General features: G+C 38.4%; 1 protein-coding gene across 1 annotated transcript in view; it reads left to right on the top strand.

The window, feature by feature from the left end:
• The window catches only part of STAT4 (signal transducer and activator of transcription 4), a 91474-nt gene that overhangs the window by 55294 nt on the left and 13236 nt on the right, over positions 1 to 22944 (top strand). The window contains exons 5-14 of the mRNA XM_044913365.1: positions 1065 to 1157; positions 2031 to 2109; positions 5318 to 5403; positions 7110 to 7261; positions 9231 to 9389; positions 10100 to 10192; positions 13094 to 13153; positions 13464 to 13481; positions 13569 to 13662; positions 15488 to 15532. Of these exons, the coding sequence (XP_044769300.1) occupies positions 1065 to 1157; positions 2031 to 2109; positions 5318 to 5403; positions 7110 to 7261; positions 9231 to 9389; positions 10100 to 10192; positions 13094 to 13153; positions 13464 to 13481; positions 13569 to 13662; positions 15488 to 15532 (879 nt within the window). The remainder of the gene's footprint in view (positions 1 to 1064; positions 1158 to 2030; positions 2110 to 5317; positions 5404 to 7109; positions 7262 to 9230; positions 9390 to 10099; positions 10193 to 13093; positions 13154 to 13463; positions 13482 to 13568; positions 13663 to 15487; positions 15533 to 22944) is intronic.

Here is a 22944-nt window from a genome sequence, read left to right as displayed (position 1 = left end):
ATTTTAGTGTGTGTGTGTGGGGGGGTGTGGGTGTGGGGTGTTGTCTTCAAATGTCAGGTATCAGTCAAATTAGAAACTACAAACAATCTGCCAGTACCACATACTACCACAAAAATTTCAAACCTTCAAACCAATATACAACTATATGGAAGCATATATAGAGAGAGAGAGAGAGAAAGAGAGAGAGAGAGAGGGATTTTATAACTATTTTTCCAATCTGAAGAATGTGGTTTGGTTGAAAGAACACTTGATTTGTAGCCAACCACATTAGTTCTACTTGAGTTTCCACCACTGATTTGCTTAGTCAAGTCATCAGCCTTTCTAACCGGAGCTCTTCGCCCAACTCTAAGGCAAAGGTTGCTGACATTCTAACTGGGTATCTATGTGGCTTGATATCTAAGGAACACATTCAGTATCTTTATATCTAAGGAACACTCAATGTTAGATTATTTGAATGACCAAGAAATGGTGCGTGGAAAGGTTGGTTAGCCTTTCTATTTAACTAGGCTAACATTTCTAGATATTCTTTAGTGAACTCCCTTTGTTCCAGTGTAAAAGTAAATCTCATCCTAGCAGAGTCAACATCCCTAATTCTGAATTTAAGTCCAATTTAATGTAGTTTTGCTATACTCATTTTTAAATTACATGTATTCATTTTAGAGAATTTCAAAAGCAACGTAAGTCTGTTATAGAAAATTAGGAAAAAAAGTTTAAGCCACAAAATCATCTGTAATTCCACTTACATATTGATAATGTTTTGGTGTGTGTGTTCTTCCAATCATATGTACTTGAGTTTACATGTCTATACATATACCCATATATTTATACATACATATATATAAGGAAGAGGGATCATAAATACATGGTGTTTTTATAATTTGCTCTATTTCTTAACAACTTAATGCTACTTTAAATGTCATTAAATAAAGTATGCTTTTTAATGGCTGTGTAGTATTCCATATCCTATAAATTCAAACCTCATTTCAAAGTATACTACATATACTACACTTATCATAAACTTGTTTTATTCATATCATTGAAATTTCAAGACATTCTTTTTCCAGGGACCTCTGGAGAAATCCTTACAAAGTTCTTCAGTCTCAGAAAGGCAGAGGAATGTGGAGCACAAAGTGGCTGCCATTAAAAATAGCGTGCAGGTGAGTAAGCTCATAGAAACCAAGCAAGGCTAGCTATTGCCCCCAAACATCTAACTGTGCCCAAAGTTAGTCCTTACAGAAATCACAGGGCAATTTGATAATAAAATAACTATCTCGCACATACTATGTTCATATTAGAAAAGATTTCTTGGGGGGGAACTTTTCAGCTTCAATTTACTGGAGACTGGGCCTACCCCACCAAACTCCATGCCTCTAAACCTTCACATTGTAAATCTCTGCATTTATCTCTAAAAGTGAGGATGACCACCATCACAGGATTGCTGTGAAGGACTATATGAGATAATATAAGAAAAGCCTTTAGCCCAGATCTTGGCACTTAATAGCTATTATGAGCAGACAGACATCACCAGGTTTGGAGGAGAGCAAAGTGAAATCTCAAAACAGAAACAAGACACAGGGATATTTTTCTAAGAAGTAGAGAGGGGGGAAAAATGTAGACTGAATTGCCATAAACTACAGCAGATTAGAATGGAGACTTTAAGTGAAAAGATAATTGGTACGTTAATGCAGAGTTATATGGAACTAAAAGGGAAAAGGTATCCATATTCTCCAGCAAAAAAAAAAGACATTAGTAGAGTCATTTGGAACTAAATGAGAAATAAGAGGCAAGATGCTGAAAGATTTCCAAATGATCAGGAAGTGCAAATGGAAAAGCAGATTTAGTCTGGTTCTTCCAGTGCTTTTCAACCTTCATGGGTATTGCTCTTTAGAAATGTACGTTCTATACACTTAGTCCAGGACGTGACTGGAGGCCGGAAGCACCAAACAGCATACTTTGAAATACTGATGATGATGTTTCACTGACATGCTTAATTAAAACAACAGAGTGAGTATGTTTTCTTTTGTAAAAAGATGACAGAACAAGACACCAAATATTTAGAAGACCTGCAAGATGAATTTGACTACAGGTATAAAACAATTCAGACAATGGGTAAGTTTTTATTTTGTCTATAATTCTACTTAGGGACATAAAGACAACATGACTAGGATTTCCTCTTTATACTGACAAAATTGACAAATTGATCTACCTCCTTAAGGGAAGTGCTTTTGTTTTTATTTTGAAGAGATAGTACAGGAGAGGAGTATTTTGCTTCCTCCTTTTCTTTCCATATAAATATATTTTTTTTTACCAACCAATTCAAAATAAATTGTAAAGCTCATGAGAAATCACTCCTACTTTAAGCACATATCTCCAAAAACTAAAAACATTCTCCTATAGAATCAAAACATCATTATCATGACTAAGAAAAGTAATGATAGTTGCCTAGTATGATCAGGAAATTACTAATGTCATCCCTAGGTGAGTTTTTTAATATGTTTTTTAAGATTGTAAGTAGAAACATAAGGCATCTGGCTGGCTCAGTCGATAAAGCCCACGACTCTTGATCTCAGGTTCATGAGTTCAAGCTCCACACTGGTGTGGAGCCTGCTTTAAAAAAAATTTTTTTTAATTATAGGTAGAATGTGATTCACTGTAGGAAATTTGGAAAATAGACAAAAGCATTAAAAAATAAAAAATCACACAAAATTCCACTATCTGTAGATAAACACTGTCAAAATGTTAGTATGTCTCCTTCCAACAGTTTCCCTATACATTCAAATTCACACATATCTATTTATTTGCAACAAACTTGAGATAATCCTTTACATAGGTTTGTGTATTGCATTCTGAAGTTTTAAGTATTTTCCCATATCATAAAAATCTTCAAAAACATAATTTCAATAATTGTATAAATGTCAAAATGTAAGGACACTGCAACTGTTTGACTATATCTTTGTGATTAAACATTGAGTTTGTTTACAATTTGATGTTTTTTTAAAAAATAGAAAGGAAGAATGAGAATATTTACAGTGTCTAAAATTTACAAGTAACAGGATTGATCGTTTGAAGTGTGTTCCCATTAGTGGGAGGATCAGAGAAATTCCAATTAGATTGAGATTAACAGGATTGTTAATAGGATTGTACCAATGTTAATTTGCTGGCTTCGATAACTGTACTATGCTAATGTAAGATATTAGAGGAAGCTGGATAAAGGGCAGATGGGAACTCTACTATTTTTGCAACTCTTTTGTAATTCTAAAATTATTTTTAAATAATTCTTAAAAACAAATTGGATAGAAATCTTTTATTTACAGAAGCATCTTTAACTATTGAAATGTTAACTTAAAATTTATCTGGAAGGAAGTATGGATGATTGTGACCAAGCGCTTCACTTTTATCTCAGATTTAAAAGTGAGGATATTAGGATAGGAATCTTGTTTGGCATAGGTGAGGAGTGATGTGTTATCCTGGCATCTCCAGGATGTATTGACTCCCAGGAAATAATATTTAAAATGTTCGTAGTTGCAGGACACATGGGTGGCTCAGTCAGTTAAGCGACCGACTCCTGATTTTAGCTCAGATCATGATCTCAGGGTCGTGGGATCGAGCCCCGCATTGGGCTCTGCACTTAGAACGGAGTCTGCTTGTCCCTCTCCCTTCCCCTCTGTCCCTTCCCCTGCTCGCTCACTCTCTTAAATAAATAATCTTTAAAATGTTCATAGTTGTTTATATGTACAGTTTTTCCCTTCAGAAGAAATGGCACAAACCTGGGGATTATCAGAGCTTATCAGAGGGATCGTGATCCTAAAAATGTTTACAACTGCCAATTTCACCAAGCGTTACAGTCCACTGAAAGCAGTCTCACCCAGGGCGCCTGGGTGGCTCAATCATTAAGCGTTTGCCTTCGGCTCAGGTCATGATCTCAGGGTCCTGGGATCGAGTCCCGCATCGGGCTCCCTGCTCCACGGGAAGCCTGCTTCTCCCTCTCCCTCTCCCACTCCCCCTGCTTGTATTTCCTCTCTCGCTGTGTCTCTCTCTGTCAAATAAATAAATAGAATCTTTAAAAAAAAAAAAGAAAGAAAGAAAAGGAAGCAGTCTCACCCGAAATCTCATATGTGAACCACCAATTTAAGAAGTAAGATGTAACAAAATACATTAAACAATAAAATTATTTTGGACTTAATATATGACAATTACTATAATTAGTGCTTCATGAGCATTACGAAGAATAAAAAATGCTCATTCTGTCACTAACATCAACTTTAAGTATTCATTTTGTTGGTTATAAGTGAAATGAAATGTTTTAAGTGAAATGAAAGATGCACAGGGAACAAGTTGTATCTTGCTGGTGAAGACTGAAAAGCATTAGAAAATGAAGTTTTGGGTTTATGAAAGACTATATATGAGCAAGATTTTGCTACACGGGGGATCTAGGAATTAGAAAGTTTGTGAATTAATACAACCAGGAATGATTTCCCGGATTTCAGTGCTGTTTTGTGGAGAAATTTGGCACAATGTTGTTTTGCAGTCTCTTTTTCACAATTACTCAAGTCGGACCGGCATTTCCGACCTTCACTCTGCATAAACAAGAGGGTTGGTATAAACAATCACTTGCTGTAGACCAATAAAGTTAAAGGTTCAAGTTAAAGAGTATAAATGTTTATTCCATGTCTCCCATTTAAGAGGATAAGCCACTTGGGGTTTTTTCAGTCAGAGATTTTTCTTACTTTGTAATTCTTTCCGACTTCTAGTTTTACTGTGAGGCAAGCCCATTTTGCAAAGGAAAAAAAAGGTTGGGGGGGAAGCAAAGGATTTAGTCTTTATTAGTTCATGAGACTAAGTGGATAAAACTGCAACCCTTCCAGGCAGTTTTCTGTAATTCCTGGATAAAAAGTAGAGCGGGAACAGGTGAGTAAAGGGATCAGGAAGAATCAAATATGATTTAATAATGGGCACAAAGATGGCCCCTTTCCTACTTATGCCAGCTAGGTAGGGTTATTGTCAGTGTAGAGGTGTCTAAAAAGGAATGCATTTCAAAAACCTTTTTAACCCTCTCCCCACCCCAAAAAGGAGAATGGTGTGAGGAATGGTCTTCTGTCAAGGTCTGTAAGATAGAGAGCTCCTCCCTGGCTTGCTTGGAGGTGATCCTTCTTGGCAAATGAACAGATAGGGACTTACTTTCAAGCTCTTCTGCAATGGCCGCATTTAGTCTCTTGTATCTTAGGACTTAAGGATGGGGATTGCATCAGACTTGGCTTTCGGGACAGAGAGCTTCGCCTTGGAGAGGACTGTAAATCTCATCTCTTTTCCTTCACAGATCAGGGGGACAAGAACAATGCCCTAATGAATCAGGAAATTTTGACTCTTCAAGAAATGCTTAACAGTCTCGACTTCAAGAGAAAGGTTAGTGAAGAACGTTAAGTTGGCCTTTTGCCTCTTTTTCTCCTTTTCCTGTATTCTGCTCCCACTGAAAAGAATCAAGCTCTTGGATTCATTCAGTTTTATTTAAGCTGAATGAATAAACGGCAGTGTTTCATAGGAAGAGTGCCATACTGTTTGCCATGCTTCTCTTCCTAAGTTTACAAAGCTGGCCCTCTCTAGAGTTTATTTATCTTGTTTATGCAGTACATTTACTGTACCATTAATTTCAAGGCAAACATTTTACCCAGTTTTTATTTGCCACTATTTCAGACATGACCATTTTAGTTTCTGTACTTAATATGCTGATATGGGTTCTACTACATGTATAATTAAAATATTACTTGATGGCCGCTAAAATTTTATTAGAAAAATCAACATTCCAGTTTCCACTCTGAAAAATGACCTCATGCTAAGTAATTGAATAGATTTCAGGATAGTTCACTGACAACTGAACGTATTCAATCTAACCTCCTTTCAAGGAGAGGAGAAAGCTTTTTCTGGCTCAATGAAATATTTTAAAAGAGGGGAAACATCTCTATTTCAACTTTCTATCTCTCCTTGAAAATAAATGCAATTGAAATTTGAGCAGTCACTGATAAATCCAGAGTTTATTTCTAAAAGTTCAGCTTCATTTTTTGTGCAGGAATTTGTGTGAGCACAAATAAATGTAAAATTTATTTTCACTCTACATTATAAACTTCAACAGTTAGAAATCAGATTTTAAACATGCAAATATTTAATCCAAGATAGGCTTAATGCATTTATGCATAATAGATCTATGCTATATGTTTTATGCATGCTATCTTATTCTGCTTTAGAAATAAGATTTTAAGACAGAAGGAACCTTGGAAATAATTTGTTCCAATCACCTCATTGTATAGGTCAGAAGACCAAGTTCCAGCAAAGTCAAGTGGTTTTTCCAGATTCACGTGGCTTGTCACAAAACCAGGATAGGAATTCACACCTTCTAATCCTTAGGCCTTTGAAAGTTAAACTTCTCCACTATGCCTCCCTCAACCCAGATAAAGTCCTAAAAACACTAACACAGAAAGGCTCAAAGTTTAGTCACCACATTTTAGAATAAATGCATATATTTATAAGAATATAAATTTATGTCTTTTTAAAAAGCAGAGATATGGCTGTATGACTAGAAGATTCAATATTGTCACAGGAGTTACAAATTCAATGGATTTGAATTTGTACTAGATGATATTCAATGATATTATGAGATGGTATGAGCTTGTTAACTGCGATCATGCTTTTTCCTTTAATAACGTTACTTAATTATAAGAATTTAATATGGGGGCGCCTGGGTGGCTCAGTCGTTAAGCGTCTGCCTTCGGCTCAGGTCATGATCCCAGGGTGCTGGGATCGAGTCCCACATCAGGCTCCCTGCTCGGCAGGAAGCCTGCTTCTCGCTCTCCCACTCCCCCTGCTTGTGTTCCTGCTCTCGCTATCTCTCTCTCTGTCAAATAAATAAATTAAAAAAAAAAAAAAAAGAATTTAATATGGAAAGTTGGAAAAGGCAGTGCTGTGATAAATAGAAGGTAGTATTTGATAAAATATTTGGTGAGAATTTTAACCAAGCTTTTATCCCCCAGGTCAGACAAATCATTTCACGGGTTGAATTACGAGTGACTTTGGTTGTATCTCATGAAAATCTTTTCAGTAGTCACCTTTGTTTTTAGGAAGCCCTCAGTAAGATGACCCAAATAGTAAATGAAACGGACTTGTTAATGAACAGCATGCTGATGGAAGAGCTGCAGGACTGGAAGAGGAGACAGCAGATCGCCTGCATCGGCGGGCCGCTCCACAATGGGCTCGACCAGCTTCAAAACTGGTAAAACGAATTGACTTTAGTTTCTAGTGAAAACCACAGGAAGTACAAAACTTCAGTTTCGCTCAGCCAGAGAAGGCAGGCTCAGACCAAAACATAAATTCATTGAGGTTATTGATGGTTTATTAGCCGCTGGGAACTCCACAGTTGAGAAAAAATAGATGCATACCATACGTATTTTTACTCTTATTCCCTTGGGGCCAAAAATAAAGCATCTGTAGAAATCTGTAGAATGCATAAGAATTGCTTAATTCTCTCCCATAATATATTAACCTTAAAAGACTCCAGTGAATTTTTGAAACCAGCAATGAGTACAACTTTCTATAGGGACGTAAGAAGCACTAGCTTCAAAAGCTTGGGAAAAGATATCTCAGTTTTTAAAGGTATATCTTAAGAAGCTGGAATTAAACACTGGTTTTGTGTTTTCAACAGAGTGATTTATTTTTGTATTTAAATGAAAAATCTCACATGGCTCCTACGACCTGACATCCCCAATGCATGCACATAGGCAATCATATGCAGATATTACCCTTTGTATTACAAGAACAAATGTTGATAGGGTTTTCCTCATCCATGCGACATAAAAATATCTGATTGAAAGAACACTTAGAAAAAAATAATGAAAAAGAAGGAAAACATTCAGTTGAAATCTAAAATTGCTTTCAAAGGGTACAATTCAGTTCAATGGAAATATGTCATAACTGGGGCCATTTGCACTGAAACCTCTGCCCTGCCGGGCCTTCTTCTCCAGAACAGTAAGGAATTGGGCTCTTTCTAAAACATGCTGAGTGTGCTCGCTTCGGCCCCACATATACTAAAACATACCGAGTGTCCTTGGGGAGATGCTTCTATTCTCTAACCTCACTGTAATAATAAACAGTAAATACATAATAAAAATAAAATATAATAATAAAAATAATAAACAACAAAGGAAGCAATCAAGAACTTAGCAGATAACAGTGCTTATACCAAAATTGGTGGGGGGTGGACAGATGTTTTTATAGCACTATGTGGGGAGTAAACTTCTAAGTAGAAAGAGCTGCTGTCGGGGCCAGATGGACTTACCAAGTCTGTCCAGACATCCCACCTCTTCTCTAGTTGACGGTCCCTTGGGTGTCCGTTTCAGGCTGTCTCTTCCCTAGACTTCGGGCCCAAGTTCCCACCTTCATTTCCAAGGTGAGATCACCACATAGTGAGTAAAACTCTAAGCCTGTACCTTTCTCTAGACAGAGCATTTTTGGCCAATACTTAGGATTTGTAAAAAACATATGTTTTGTGAAAAACATAAAAAATTTCATATTGTTTTTTTTTCTTTAGTATTCTTGTACATAACATTCTTCATATCATGTATCTTTAAAGTTTTAAATTTGCTCTTTCTTTACCCATTAATGAGTGCCATATCCTTAACATCTATATGTTTAACAGGCTTTTAAACAAACATTAAAAGGGATTTGGTTCCTGATGTTGACAAAATTTTATAAATGATTTCTATAACTACAGGTATAAATGACAAAACATTGAAAACATTTTCCATCTGTCATGCATCTTAGAGGAAAAAAAGGATTGGGGAAATAAACATAAAGAACTGCCACTAACCTTTAATGGAATTAAGTGAATGATTTTGTTAATTGAATAATTATTTAATAATTTATTGCTTGCTAATGTGGCTAACAGTTAAAATGGTAGATTTTTTTTTAATGGAAAGGCCCCTTGCTTTTTTTTTTCTTAATTTTATTTATTTATTTGACAGAGAGAGACACAGCGAGAGAGGGAGCACAAGCAGGGGGAGTGGGAGAGGGAGAAGCAGGCTTCCCGCAGAGCAGGGAGCCTGATGCAGGGCTCGATCCCAGGACCCTGGGATCATGACCTGAGCCAAAGGCAGACGCTTAATGACTGAGCCACCCAGGTGCCCCAGAATGGTAGATTGTTAAGTGGGAAAACTACCTGCTGATTTTCATTTGCTGTTTGATAGCTTCACACTGTTGGCAGAAAGTCTGTTTCAACTCAGAAGGCAATTGGAGAAATTAGAGGAACAGTCTACTAAAATGACATATGAAGGAGACCCCATCCCCATGCAAAGAGCACATCTGCTAGAAAGAGTCACCTTCTTGATCTACAACCTTTTTAAGAAGTAAGTAAATTTAAATGTCTCAGGGCGGCCTCAGTCCTATGGAGTTGTAAGGACACCCTGGCTGGGGTTTTGGTGTTAAGGTGAAGGAAGGTAGGGAAGTGTTAAACAGTGAGCCTCAGGGTAAAGTGAATAAAGCTCCAGAGAGTTCTAGAAACATTTCTGCTCTTCACTATTTATTCTAAACACTTCTCCCAAAAGCTGATTCAGTTTTCTATGAGCCAAGCACAACATCCAGCTGAAGTTCATTTTTCACATTTTAGAAAAGGATTTCAGCAATTTCTTCTTAAGTATATATCCAAGAAATGAAGGGTAGAGGCCATGTTTATGTGTATAAGTTCATCCAAAGGGGAAAAAAAAAACACTACTATGTACCAGGATTTCTAATATCCAGTTAAAAGATGGCATGAAATTAACTTTTTACTTTATGATAAAATAGTATGATAAAAATAGGCTTTTATTCTCGACTCAAGGGTAACAAGAATTATTTACTGTTATTATTTAAAGGACAATCTTTAGGCATTTTTTCCATCTCCTGGTAATTATCTATGAGCAGTCTTTAGAAAGATTTGAGCGTAACGGAGGTTTGAATGTCTTGTAAATGTAGAAAATTTGGATTTTTTAAGAGGACAGCATCCTGTTTCTCTGTGGTTTTCAGCCTGTCGATATTTTCAATGCTTTCAAATGACGTGCTTTATTTCCTTTTAATCTAGCTCATTTGTGGTTGAGCGACAGCCATGCATGCCAACCCACCCCCAGAGACCGATGGTACTTAAAACTCTTATTCAGTTCACTGTAAAGCTAAGGTAGGCGGAATGTGCTCTATCTTTTCCTCTGTTTGTGGAGCCACAGCCACTGTTTAAATAAGACCAATTTCTCTCCTAGGGCCTTTCATTCAACTCTTCTGTATTAAGTGCCTCCTGCATGCCCAGCACTGAGCTATGGTAGATACCCTCAGAAATGTTAATATGAGGGCCCTGCTTATAAAGAATATGACAGTAAAGATGAAGACATGAGGGATATTAGCATGAAAGGATGGAATCACAGTATCGGGCATCATGGGATCGATTGCTGAAAAGATTAACTTGGGAGAAGACTAGAGAGTCTGGAGAAGTCTTGTGGTCCTTTTGAGGAAGGACCTTGAGGGAGGAGCAGAGAGAGGAGGGAAAGTGGGATTGTAGGAGAGCGAGACTACAGAAATAATGACTTCCTGGGTCTGTTTTGCAAGTAAGTGAAGCAGGGAGAGGTAGAATTGAATAGATTGGGGACAGAATATGGAAGGCTTTGAATATCTTACCCAGGAAATAATAGTGGCACATTCATCCCCTATGATTGCCGAGCAAATAGCTTATAGGATTTTCCATGAAAACTCTCAACACTGTAATTTTCAATATATCCTTACTGTGTACCGGATTTAAAGACATACGGCTTTTGAGTTGTTGCTTTGTCTATGCATTTGATCCTTTCCATTAGCATGAGTAACCAAAATGTATCATTTTCCCTAATGACACTTAAAATCATGAATTTGAGCTTGAGATTTCAAAGATTTTCATTATGCATCAATCTCCAAGGCCCCCAAGCTTTAAATTCCTAATTAAGTTACCTCTGACCAGGACAAGAGGTGAAGATGCCACATAGTGATTTAGGGCCCCATGATAGGTTTTCTGATCCCATATCACTAGCAGAATTGTATTTTTATTTTATTGTATTCATTTCCATTTTATTGAGATGTAATTGACATGCAGCAGCACTATAGAAGTTTAAGCTGTACAGCATAATGACTTGGCTTACATAAACTGCAAAATGATTACTACAAAAAGTTTAGTTAACATCCGTCACCTCAGAACTCCATTTTTAAAGAGGTGGCATTTTCTTCAGTGTGCATTTTAAATACTTTACATGAAATTCTTAATTGTTTCCTTTGCGTGAATTTTGCAGCAAGACTTAGGAACCAAGAACAAAAGCCAGAGACCAGGTTCTCTTTTAAAATTTCATGATTTTCAAGAGTTGTTCATTCTTCATTCCAACATCTCTATATAACCCAGAAGATAGTAACACTAAAGGGTAGAGGGGTGATGGGCATCCTACTTTTCCTTGAGGCACCCCCATAGATGATATGATAAGTCTAAGATGCTCTTTGGGACAAAAAGAGAGATGAGTAGAGATTGCTCAGCCAAGAGTTCCGAGTAGAAGAGGCCCCCAAATGGGCATCACCTTGCATGTTGTTTGAACTGATGACTGGGACATTGACCATTAGTCCCTGATTTGAGTGTTCCTGCTTTTCTCTTCCACCTGTTGGTTGGGTCCCTGTCCTTCTCCTCTGTGCCCTGATCTCCACTGTCTTGATAGCTGATCATTTACTTAGTATTCAAGATTTTCCCTAAAACCCCTCCCTACCATAGTATCTCCTGTTTCAAAGGAAGGGGTGATATGGAACTCCCTTTAGTCATCAGCATCTTCCCGTGAATCAGATCCTGATCTATGATCCTTCCTACCCTATTTCACGTGACCTCCTCACCCCTCACTGCTAACAACTACACACATCACATTCTGAACCCTAAAACCAATCCGGTGCTTCATACAGAATTTATAAGGAACCTCTGTCACATTCTACCCACACTTTTGTTTGGGCTATCATCTATGATTATATTTCTCTAATGCCCATCAGTTGCTTATCACCATTCTCCATATTCCATCTACTATATTTAGCTGGACTTCTTCCTTTTACATGTAGCCATGTCCACACTTCTCCCTTCCCTACACTTCACTACACCAGCTCCCTAGTACCTAGGGCTGTACTGGGTGGAGATGAAGAGTTCAGTACGTGCTGAGTGAATGAATGAGGTTTGGGATGAGTGCATGATTGGGATGAGTGAGTGAGTGATTGAATTAATATTTCTGAAACTGGACTGAACCCACAGAGAGGGTATATCAGAGGTTCCAACTTGAAGGAGTTGGGGAAAGCAAAAGAATAAAGGAGGAGCTGACACCAGAAGAAGAAATTAAAGGAATTGTTACTCTGATCTTTAATCACTTGTTTGTTTGGAGTTAGATCTTTTCTAGTTATGAACATTTTTGCTGTTACTTTCATAGTGTATTTAAAGATTGCAAATGCACTTGAATTGGAATTTTTCACATTCCATCAGAGGCCTGGTCTTTCTCAGTATTTTTAACCATAAAACAGTGATCATCAAGACATTTAGTTTTTCTAAGCTTACAATTTTTGTTATGGTATGAGAATAAAATGGGGCCATATAATAAACTTGCAAAGAATTTTTCTTATATTTATACATTTAACCCAAATGTGGACTTTAGCCAAAATATATAGCTATTTTTCTGACCTAGCCAATGTATTAGCTACTGCACGTCAGCTGAAAATACTTTCCAAATGTTTGTCAATACGATATTAAGTGGCTGGTGTCAACATCAGTAACATGACAAACTAAAGAAGAGTTGGACATTTTTATTTTTAATTATTTTTATTTTAATTCCAGTATAGTTAGTATATAGTGTTATATTAGTTTCAGGTGTGCAGTATAGGGATTCAACAATGAATTGGATATTTTTAAAATACAGTAACATGTAACTAGAGATAACCTGAATTTGATTTATATATATGACATAAATATATTTAAATATTTAAATATAAAAAGGCTCTTGGCACTTTTCATTTTTGCCTCTGATTCTTTATTTATGTGTCTTTCCAGACTACTAATAAAATTGCCAGAACTAAACTATCAGGTAAAAGTGAAAGCATCAATTGACAAGTAAGTTTCTAATTTCATTTTGAAACATGAAAATGTGAGACTTTTTAAAAAGAATTTTCCTCGTTTTATAGAATAATTTCAAACTTTTAAATGTATTTCTCTAACATTACATAGCAACGTACTTCAAATATTTGACTTTGAAGTTCAAACATTTAATAGAACTCCAATGAAGACTTACTTTAAAAAATTTTACTATTAAGTCTTGAAATGAAAATTTATGACTATATTATACTATCCTCTAAAGTATCAAAGAAAGTTTTTACTAGATCTATAAAATAGCTCATTTTAAGGAATCTCCTTGGTTTTACAGGAACGTTTCAACTCTAAGGTAAGAAATTTATTTTAGAATTTTTTTGCTGTTCTCATAAATACATTTTATCTGAGACCATGTAAATAGCTAAGATATTCCCTCTAGCAATAGAAGATTTGTCCTTTGTGGAACTCATGTCAAAGCCATGTCCATTGAAGAATCTTCTAACGGGAGTCTCTCGGTAGAATTTCGACATTTGGTGAGTTCAATTACAGAAACTTCTCCCCCTCCCCTAATCAGATACATCTTCACAAATAGGTCTTATAAGTCGATGTATTTTGGGTTTGGGGGGTTTCTTGTATGAGATTAAGGGCCATTTTGAGAAATAAAACATGCCATCATTGAAGAATTAAAAATGTCAGAAAGAACACGGAACCTTAACTCAGAAGTCTGAGTTCTCAACAATGGTGATATAGTACCTAAATATAGACAGCAATTGGTCAGTATATTTTGATAATGATGACAGAGATAATTGGTCTTATAATGGATAGGCATTCCTGATTTTATTTTTTAAATCTCCCCAAGAAATGATATCCAGCAACATGTCTGGCCAAAGGTGCTTTCATTTTAGGAGTGGCTTGAGGAAGTAGGATGTTCCTGGGTATGGCAGTTGCATACAGTTTGCTTTGGCATGTCTAGAAAGCTTCTGACCCAGCCTCACCCTGTTGCTTCTTGTTTTTACCACTTCCTCTTAACCTAGAGTTCTCTTCCTGCTTTCTTTCTAATTCTTTGTATAGTTCTTAGATTCCCAAAGACTCTACCACTTTCTTGCCAGACGCAGGTTACTTATGGTTTATTAACACTTAGGAAGTACCTCACCTGAGTGTTGGGGCACCACCGAATCAACCTCAAACGGTCTTTTTAAAAGATAAAATTCAGGTTAATAGATATCTACCCATACAAATTTATGCTGGTTTTTGGTTTTGATTTTGTTTTTGTTTGACCTTTAGTATTGAAGAGTACATTTCTTTTTAACTGAATCCCTCCAGTGTGAGACTGATAAATAAATAAAGTGTAATGATGAGTCATATATTATACATCCTTATAACTAGCGCTCTTTTTGCTTACGTTCAATTTCTATCCTTAAGAAATTTTCAGTAATGGACAATGTTTGCTAATAAGTAAAGCTGTAAGAGAGGCCTTAACTTAAGAGATGTCTGTCTCTCAAAAAAGTCATGTGGAAAAGAACAAGGAACATACCAAAAAGTGGTTAGGTCTTTCTTCCAGCAGGTATAATATATAAATTAACAAAACCTTACTTTTTTACAGTCCACTTCTAGTTGCAAAGCATTTTCAAATATATTATCTTTTGCATAATAACTTTAATTGCTTTTTAATACAAAATTAAATGTAGAAAATCAGAGAGGCAAAAATTTAAAAATTAAAAATCACCTGTATCTCACTACCTTGTAACACTATTAACTACTTTGATTTTCCTTCTTTTATACATACATGTATATGTACTTTTTAAGTGGGATCAGATTGTACACACTATATAAATTGTTGTCTGCCCTTTTTTAAATTAAGTAATCTAGATCCTGACCATTTTTGTGTCCATCTCTACTGCCATTTAGTAGCTTCCTATGCCATAGGGCACACTATCCCATCGTCTGTTTTCCCAGGCTTCTGTGTTGGACTTGGTTTCACAGGGATTGAGAATCATCAGAGCTTAGCTCAGATCCTACCTTCCAGGTACAAAGGAGTGCTGAGTAGATTTTAAGACATCCCAGCATGATTTCCTCTTTCCAAAATGTCGGCTAAAAAACATAGTCTTAATAGCATGCCAACTTGTTCACTTACCTCAGTGAAAGTTTCTAAAGTGGCATCCCATGAGATGAAACAGAGAGCTTCTTTCTGTTGAATCCAGGCAACTACCTTAGGTTTCCATGAATTAGAAGACATCTGGGTTACTGTTCTAAAAGGCAAAATTGTGGCCAAGAAAATCACTATAATAGGTATGACCAACTTGATGTTTAATTGATAATGCTTCTCCATCTAAACGCTGTTATTCTTTTTTTGCAAAGCAACCAAAGGAAATGAAGTCCAGTGCTGGAGGCAAAGGAAATGAGGTACAAAATGTTTTCTGTAAGATAATTTTTTAGGGAAATAACCTTATAATCTCTTGTTTTTACAAAGCTTTTAAACTGCCCTTTATAGTTTTATAGAAAGTCAAATTTGTGTTTCTCTGGTTACAAATTAAAGCTTGATAATTGCAGACAGTGTAAGAAATTTTGTCTTAAAAAGGAAAAAACAGAAATTGCATATAATAACAGCCTCTTTTTTTAAAGATCTTCTTTATTTATTCATGAGAGACAGAGAGATAGAGAGAGGCAGGCAGAGGGAGAGGGAGAAGCAGGCTCCCCCTCACACACACCCAGCAGGGAGCTCGATGCGGGGCTCGATCCCAGGACCCCGGAATCACAACCGGAGCTAAAGGCAGACGCTCAACCGACTGAGCCACCCAGACGCCGTAATAACACCCTCGTAAAAGAATAACTATTAACATTTTGGTTCACATCATTCTAGACCTTTATCTATGTATATATTACTTTAAAATATATATATACACATTGTTTTATAACCTGCTTTCTTCCCCACATAACAATGTAAGGTGGACAGCTTTCCATAACCTTAATACTCTTGGAGAACACTGAAAGTGGTTGCGCTGTATTGCATTTTACGGGTGTACCATAATGTCTTTAGTCAGTCCTCCGCTATTACAAGACACCTGAAAATCACTCATTTTCTACAGAGAAGAGGCAAGTCTCAAACTTCATGACATATGATGTGAAAATCACACGGGAAAAACAGTCCTATTAATTTATGGTATCAATTACCTTGCCCTTACGTGTAAGGTTTGCATTCCACTGGATGAACTGATTAACAGCACACACTGATGTGACCCAAGTGTTTGCATTTGAGTCAGTAAATGATAGAGCAGTCAAATCCTGGATTGCAAGTGGCCTTGGAGATCACCTGCTTAGTTGGCCTAGATGCTAGGGTGTATGCCTATGCCTTACATATTTGGAATTAGAAAACCTGGGTTTGAGTCCATTCTGACAGTGACTGAAAATGTGATCCTTTGCAAATGGAGAAATACTGCATATTTTTCCTCTAACAGATCAGGGTAGTAACGCCCAACGCTCTCCACTTGGAGATGTTATATGTGTAAGATCACCTACATAATGCTGTTGTAAAGCAGTGAGACTTATCTCTGGTGTGGCTGGTATGGGTTCAGTCTCCTAGCTTTAGAGTCACAGCTTCTAAGAGAAATTGCTTTGAATTATTTGGAAGGAAAAAGCACCTTATAAATCCAGCATTTAACTGCAATCAGGTTAGCCCTCCCCATAAAACCACAGAGATTGACCACAGCAGGTTTAATGCTCCACATTTTCCCTTCCAAGAATTCTTCATTCCCTTAATTGTGTCTTAAAGAGCATTTGCCCACCATCACAGCCCCAGGGAAGATGAGCTAAGCCTTCCTCCCAGGGTAGGACCTTGGCGTAGGGCAAAGCGGCAAACAGAAGCAGAGCTTTTGAGTTTAACGAGATTCTGGTAAACCAGATAAGTAGGAGTTATTGTTCCCACCTCGGAGAAATCCATAAAGATTTTCCAAACTTCCTAATTGAAACATTAGCACATTATAAATAAAAAGTCATTTCATGCATCTCACTGGAATTTTGGCCAGAGTTGCAAACATTTCATGCAGCGTCACATCCCTGAGCAGTATTTGCTAAGGCTGGATAGACTAAATACAATGCTTCTGAACGTTTCTTAAGTAAAACAGATCAACGGGAATAAATCTAAATAGCTCAACTCTCCAATACATTGTCATCTTTATAAATGTACAATCAAAGTCTTGGGTTTCCCTAGAGAAGAAATCTACATAAAATCATCTTCTACTATATAATAACCAAGCAATGTCTTATTAACACTGTCTACGTGTATTACTTTGAATGTATTTCCTCTTATTTCCTGATTAATAACAAAATGGTGCAGTCATGTCAGAATGATTTTATTCTTCCTTTTTTTCCCCAAGTTTGCTAGCTCAGTTTTATTTTAAGCTATTCCTTGAGCTCCCCCTCTTGATAGAATTGTAATATGACACCTAGGTACATTTAAAACACACCAGACCGAAAAGTTGGTTCACGTGCTACAGGAACTACTGAAAAGTCACAAAACATATGAAGTGGGCTCAGAAAGATGAGCAAAGGAATCAGGGGTTTGGCCAGGCAGTGGGAGCGATCAAACAAAATCAGGAAAAAGCTTGGGGGAAGATCTAGCAATAAAGCGGAGTTCATAAAGTCATAGGGTCAGAGATGGTAGTAACCAAAGTGTCAGGAAAACAGGAGGCTAGGAGGGATGCCTGGGTGGCTTAGTCGTTAAACATCTGCCTTCCGCTCAGGTCATGATCCCAGGGTCCTGGGATCGAGTCCCGCATTGGGCTCCTTGCTCAACAGGAAGCCTGCTTCTCCCTCTGCCTGCCCTCCCCCTAACTTGTGCTCACTCTCTCTCTCTCTCTCTCTCTGACAAATAAATAAATAAAATCTTTTTAAAAAAAAACAAAACCAGAAGGCTAGGATATGATACCTCATTCTCAGATTTCAAATAGTAGTTGTTCCTTATCTGTGAGCATCCACGGCGGGAGTTCACAGCCTGATAAGAATGTATTTAACAAATCCTCCTGTGGCATTTACTGTATACTGGACCCTGAGAGCTTCAATGACCTTGATTTATATAATTCTTGTGACAATGCTATGAAGTAGTTACTATTAGTGCACTTATTTTAGGTAGGGAAACTGAGGCACAGAGTGGTCAGGCCGAGATTCAAACCATGGTAGTCTGGCTCCCCTGTCCATGCTCTTGGCCACTGTGCCATGCTGCGTCTGGGATCATAAAACCTGCACTGGGAGAAGCGGCGCTGACCTCCTCCTGCCCGTCGCCTCAGCGCGCTCCCTCCATTTGTTGGGATTCCTAGAAGGGAGGTCTTTGCGACCTTACGAGTAGCATCTCATCCTTTCCCCTGTACTCCTGCTGTTCTTACTGTTCTCATTTTGCCCGCCACTCAGAGATCCCATAGCTATCTCGCACCAGAAGCCTTATAAAGTTTAGAAGAAATTTAAAATAATGCTTTCTCAGGAAATGTTGTTGACCTCTCCCTTACTCCTCCACGCATCAGTTGGGGATTGGAAATAGCACCATGCTGGGGGCTCCCTCTTACAGGCAGCTGACCTTGTGCAAGCCACTTACCCTCAGTAACTCCCAATTTCCTTAATGGGGATCAGGTTGACCTGCACTCACAGGGTTGTTAATAGGACCAAATGAGATGGTATGTGGTGTGGTTCTTCCTGATCTGCCCTCCAGAGCTGCCCCTTTGTAAAGAGCACCTATTTACATGGGTGGAGAAATATCTGTAAAGATGGTACCTGACTTAGGACAAACCACTGCTCCTTCTCCTTCTCTACCCACCTGCCAAAGTGCTGGGCTGGGGCTGGTCCCTCTCAAGGGCCCCTGAGCACATCCTTCTCTGGCTCCAGGTCCCTGAGACCTCAAAACACCATACATGTATGCCCTTTTTATAGGATCACATGTCCTGGGTTCCTACTATCACCCCACCTGCCCCCCCATCTGATACACACACACACACACACACACACACACACACACATTGGGCCCCTCCGGTCTGCTTTTGTGGTTGTCAGAACTTGGACTGGATACTTACTAAATGATTGAGAACAAACCAAGATATCATGAATGATAGTTCCCTAGGGGCGCCATTCTAAACCTCCCTAGCACCCCATGGCTGTTTGACTCACATTATCCACAAAGAGGTGGTTGGTCAAGATGTGCAGGGGTTCCTGGCTGTAGAATTGGATGAAGGGAGGAAGTTGCATTAGACCCATACTGTCCCAGAACAACCAAAGAGGTGCCTTGGGAGCCATCTCTGGATTTGGGAGGGGGGGCATTGGTGAAAGGTGGAGCTCTGGGTCCCCCACCCCTGCTTCAGTCAAGATGGCTCTATTTTATATATTTTACAGATTGGAACCCAGATGGTGAATTTCTTTTCAAGAATTTGTTTCAAGGTTAAAAAACATTTGAAAACCATTGGATTTAGATAGTTTCTAAAGCTTTTTTGACTAAGGTTCTGTAATCTGCAAAAGTGCAACATAGAGCATGGTCTTTACTTTTTTGTAAAAAAAAAGGTATTTAATTCTAATGATTTGCTTTGCAATTTTGCAACCCCCCCCTTGGGAAATCAGTCAACGCGCTGTCACAAAACCAAGATTAGCCACTGCTGCCTGCTTCTCCCACCTTCGATCTTTCCTTGCAGAAGCCACCGCGAAGCCACAGTCCCTTCCCCTAACAAATGGCCAGACTTGGAAGGCATCCGGTGGCCCCCGTAAAACAGACATTCCCAGGAAGCAGGCTTTCCCAGACGTCCTTCTCTGGCAAAAAGCTGGCTAGAGAGTCATTGTGGAAATGTGGACACTGTTTGAACGGTCAAGCTAGTATTGCAGCCGCTCGAGTTTGCTCTTGGTCAGTGGGCTTTAACTGATAAATGACAGTTCTCGCCACAGACCGAGGTGTTGAGTAATTTTGTTTATGTGGTGGAAAGTCATGAAGCACAAAGAAGCTGTTAGTAAAGCCTGGGCGATTTGAGTTTCATTGAACAAAATAGCCAAACAGATGTTCTTTCAAGGGTCACTGTTCCCAAACACAGATACACTACTCACGGGCCAACTAGCCCAGGCATTTTTACAGAAAGTTTATTTCCTTCTGAACAATTCAAGTAGTAGCAACACTTTCCAAAAGAGACGTCAATACAAGAATAACACTAAAAATGTCGACTTTTTATGGGACACCCTCCATGCAGTCCCCGCCATAAACTGGGCTGAGAATAGTTGTTATTCTCCATTTATTTCCTATGATTCTGTGATTAAGGTCTATCGCTCATGTGATTGTACCGTTATTTTCCCCTTTATCATTGTTTCCCAGCATCTAAGCCAGTGCCTAGCACATGATAGGTATTCAACAAATATTCATTAAGTGAATGGATTATTGTTAATTATTTTCTATTCCACATAGTCCTCCCCGTGCTACATTATCATAGACTACGGCTTGTTAAGAGATGAGCAAGGAGGGGCGCCTGGGTGGCTCAGTAGCTTAAGCAACCGACTCTTGACTTCAGCTCAGGTCATGATCTCAGGGTCCTGGGATCCAGCCCTGCTCAGGGCTCCGTGCTCAGCGGCAAGTCTGCTTGTTCCTCTCCCTCTGCTCCTCTCCCTCTGCTCCTCTCTCTTTCTCAAATAAATAAATAAAATCTTTTTTTAAAAAAAGAGGTGAGCAAGGAATTTAGATGAAAATTAGCCTTATCCTAGTCATATCTCCTCAACAGAGGTTTCTTTTGAAGTCAAAAGCCATAACTATTTGTTAACATATTCTAGATTTCTAGGGTGTATTATTAGGCATTGAGCAGAGGAAAGAAAAAGAATATGGTGACATCTATACCTACCTTTCATAAGGTTGTGTATCTTTTTTCCAGGAGCCTGGTCAAGTAGTTCTGCCAGTTTTCCAGTTTCTTAGCAGATTATCCAATGTGTGCTTTTCTTTACAAGTACGACGAAGTCAATCCATCTACATTATTCAGTGCCATATAATAAAAATATCATAAATATGAATATTTTAAATCCATAATCATTTCAGATGATGGCTTTTAAACACAGCCATTAATGGTGCATCTTATCTATGATGTTTTCCCCCGTCTACAAAGAATGGATCCTGGGAATGGGAAATTGAATAGTGTCCCTGGCTGGGACTACACTGATAAAGTAATAAAGACCATGACCGATGGCCATGTGAGCTTTGAAAGTTAATAATGCTTCCTTTTGTCAGAGCTGCTTTTCTCCAGGCATGTGTATTATATGTCAGCTTCCTTGCTGGATCTCATTCTAAATGTGCCTCACAACTGCATCAGGGGTTTTAAGTAATCATTAGATATTAGTTTGAGGGGCGCCTGCGTGGCTCAGTTGGTTAAGTGTCCAACTTCGACTTAGGTCATGATGTTAGGGTCCTGGGATTGAGCCCCACATTGGGCTCCACACTCAGTGGGGAGTCTGCTTGAAGATTCTCTCCCTCTGCCCCTTCCCCTGCTCTCTCTCTCAAATAAATAAATAAATAATCTTAAAAATAAAAAAGAAATTAGTTTGAATCACTGAGGAAACTTCTCACCATCCACATTCCAGTTCAGTAAAGTGATAACTAAAGTATGTAGGCTTTTTTCAAAGTTAATGGACAACTCTGAGTGTCATTGCTCTGTCTATGGAGTCCTGGTTTCTCACACTTTGGATGGTGAACACACAGGTGCCATAACACAAAGATCTGAGGAAATTATCCACAATGAATAATTATATCATATGTGCATTTAATTGTATAAATTAAACTATAGAGGCTAGTATGGAGGAGGGATGGGACCTCATACTCAAAAAGACTCCCTTTAGCCATCCTCCAGCAGTGGCCCTCCCTACAGAGAAAGATGTCTGTGGGGCCAAGGCAGTGAGCTTTCCCAGAGTCCCAAGCACAGACGGCACCATCAGTGCAAACATTTCTAGGCACAAGCAGAAGCCTCTGGGCCACAATGGTCAGTGAGGCCCCTCACAGAGGTGGAAGAGCGGGGTGTGGGCAATGGTCCAGAATGGCCCTGCTCTCTCCAGGCCACCATGTTCCAGTGGAACTTTGAGGAGTTAAAACCTGGCCAGTTAGGTCATATGAAAGCTTAGATGTCAAGGCAGGAGGCTATATATATTTTAACAGTTTGTTAACTTGATTTATAATGGTTAAATGTTTAGACATGTGGTATGTGGGGTCTCCGTCTGTGTGCTTGCCTCAGGCCTCATAAATGTTCTACATAGGCTTGTATCATCCTGTCCACTACTGAACTTAGTGAGAATGTGAAAGGAATCCATTAGTGAACATGAAGTTATGGATTCTTCATTTGTCTCAGGGTTTGCATAGTGGAAGCACCCTATAGGGCAGTGAGATTTTCTGTTTAAAAAATGTGGGTTTTGTTCAACTTGGTGCCTAAACACAAGCTGGCTACTTCATCTCATGCTCAACTGAAGAAACAGCAATTTATTTATTTCAACATGGGAAGGGCTTGGGGGGAGGGGTGCTGGCTGTTTCATGAGTTGGATATACTGGGAATAATTTTAGGGGTGGTCTAAGGGAATTTCAAGCAAAAGTTCCACTAGCATAACTTTCTACTAACCCAGTAAGCAGCCATCCCACTCCAGTAACTCCAGCTACCTCAAGTCAATGTAAAGTACCAGCAGTGATCTAACCCAAGGAAGAGAGGAGTCTTTAATTCTCTACTTCCTTCTCAGTAACAAATCCTAAGTTTAACATTCCTCATTGTCAATGAAGTCTTCCTCACACAATTGTCATTCATATCATCATATTAGAACTATCTTTATCATTTGAAATT

This window comes from Neomonachus schauinslandi, chromosome 3 (genome assembly GCF_002201575.2).
Source record: "Neomonachus schauinslandi chromosome 3, ASM220157v2, whole genome shotgun sequence".
Classification (NCBI taxonomy): domain Eukaryota; kingdom Metazoa; phylum Chordata; class Mammalia; order Carnivora; family Phocidae; genus Neomonachus; species Neomonachus schauinslandi.
Note: the sequence above shows the minus strand (reverse complement) of the source record. Positions and strands in the feature narration are given on the sequence as shown.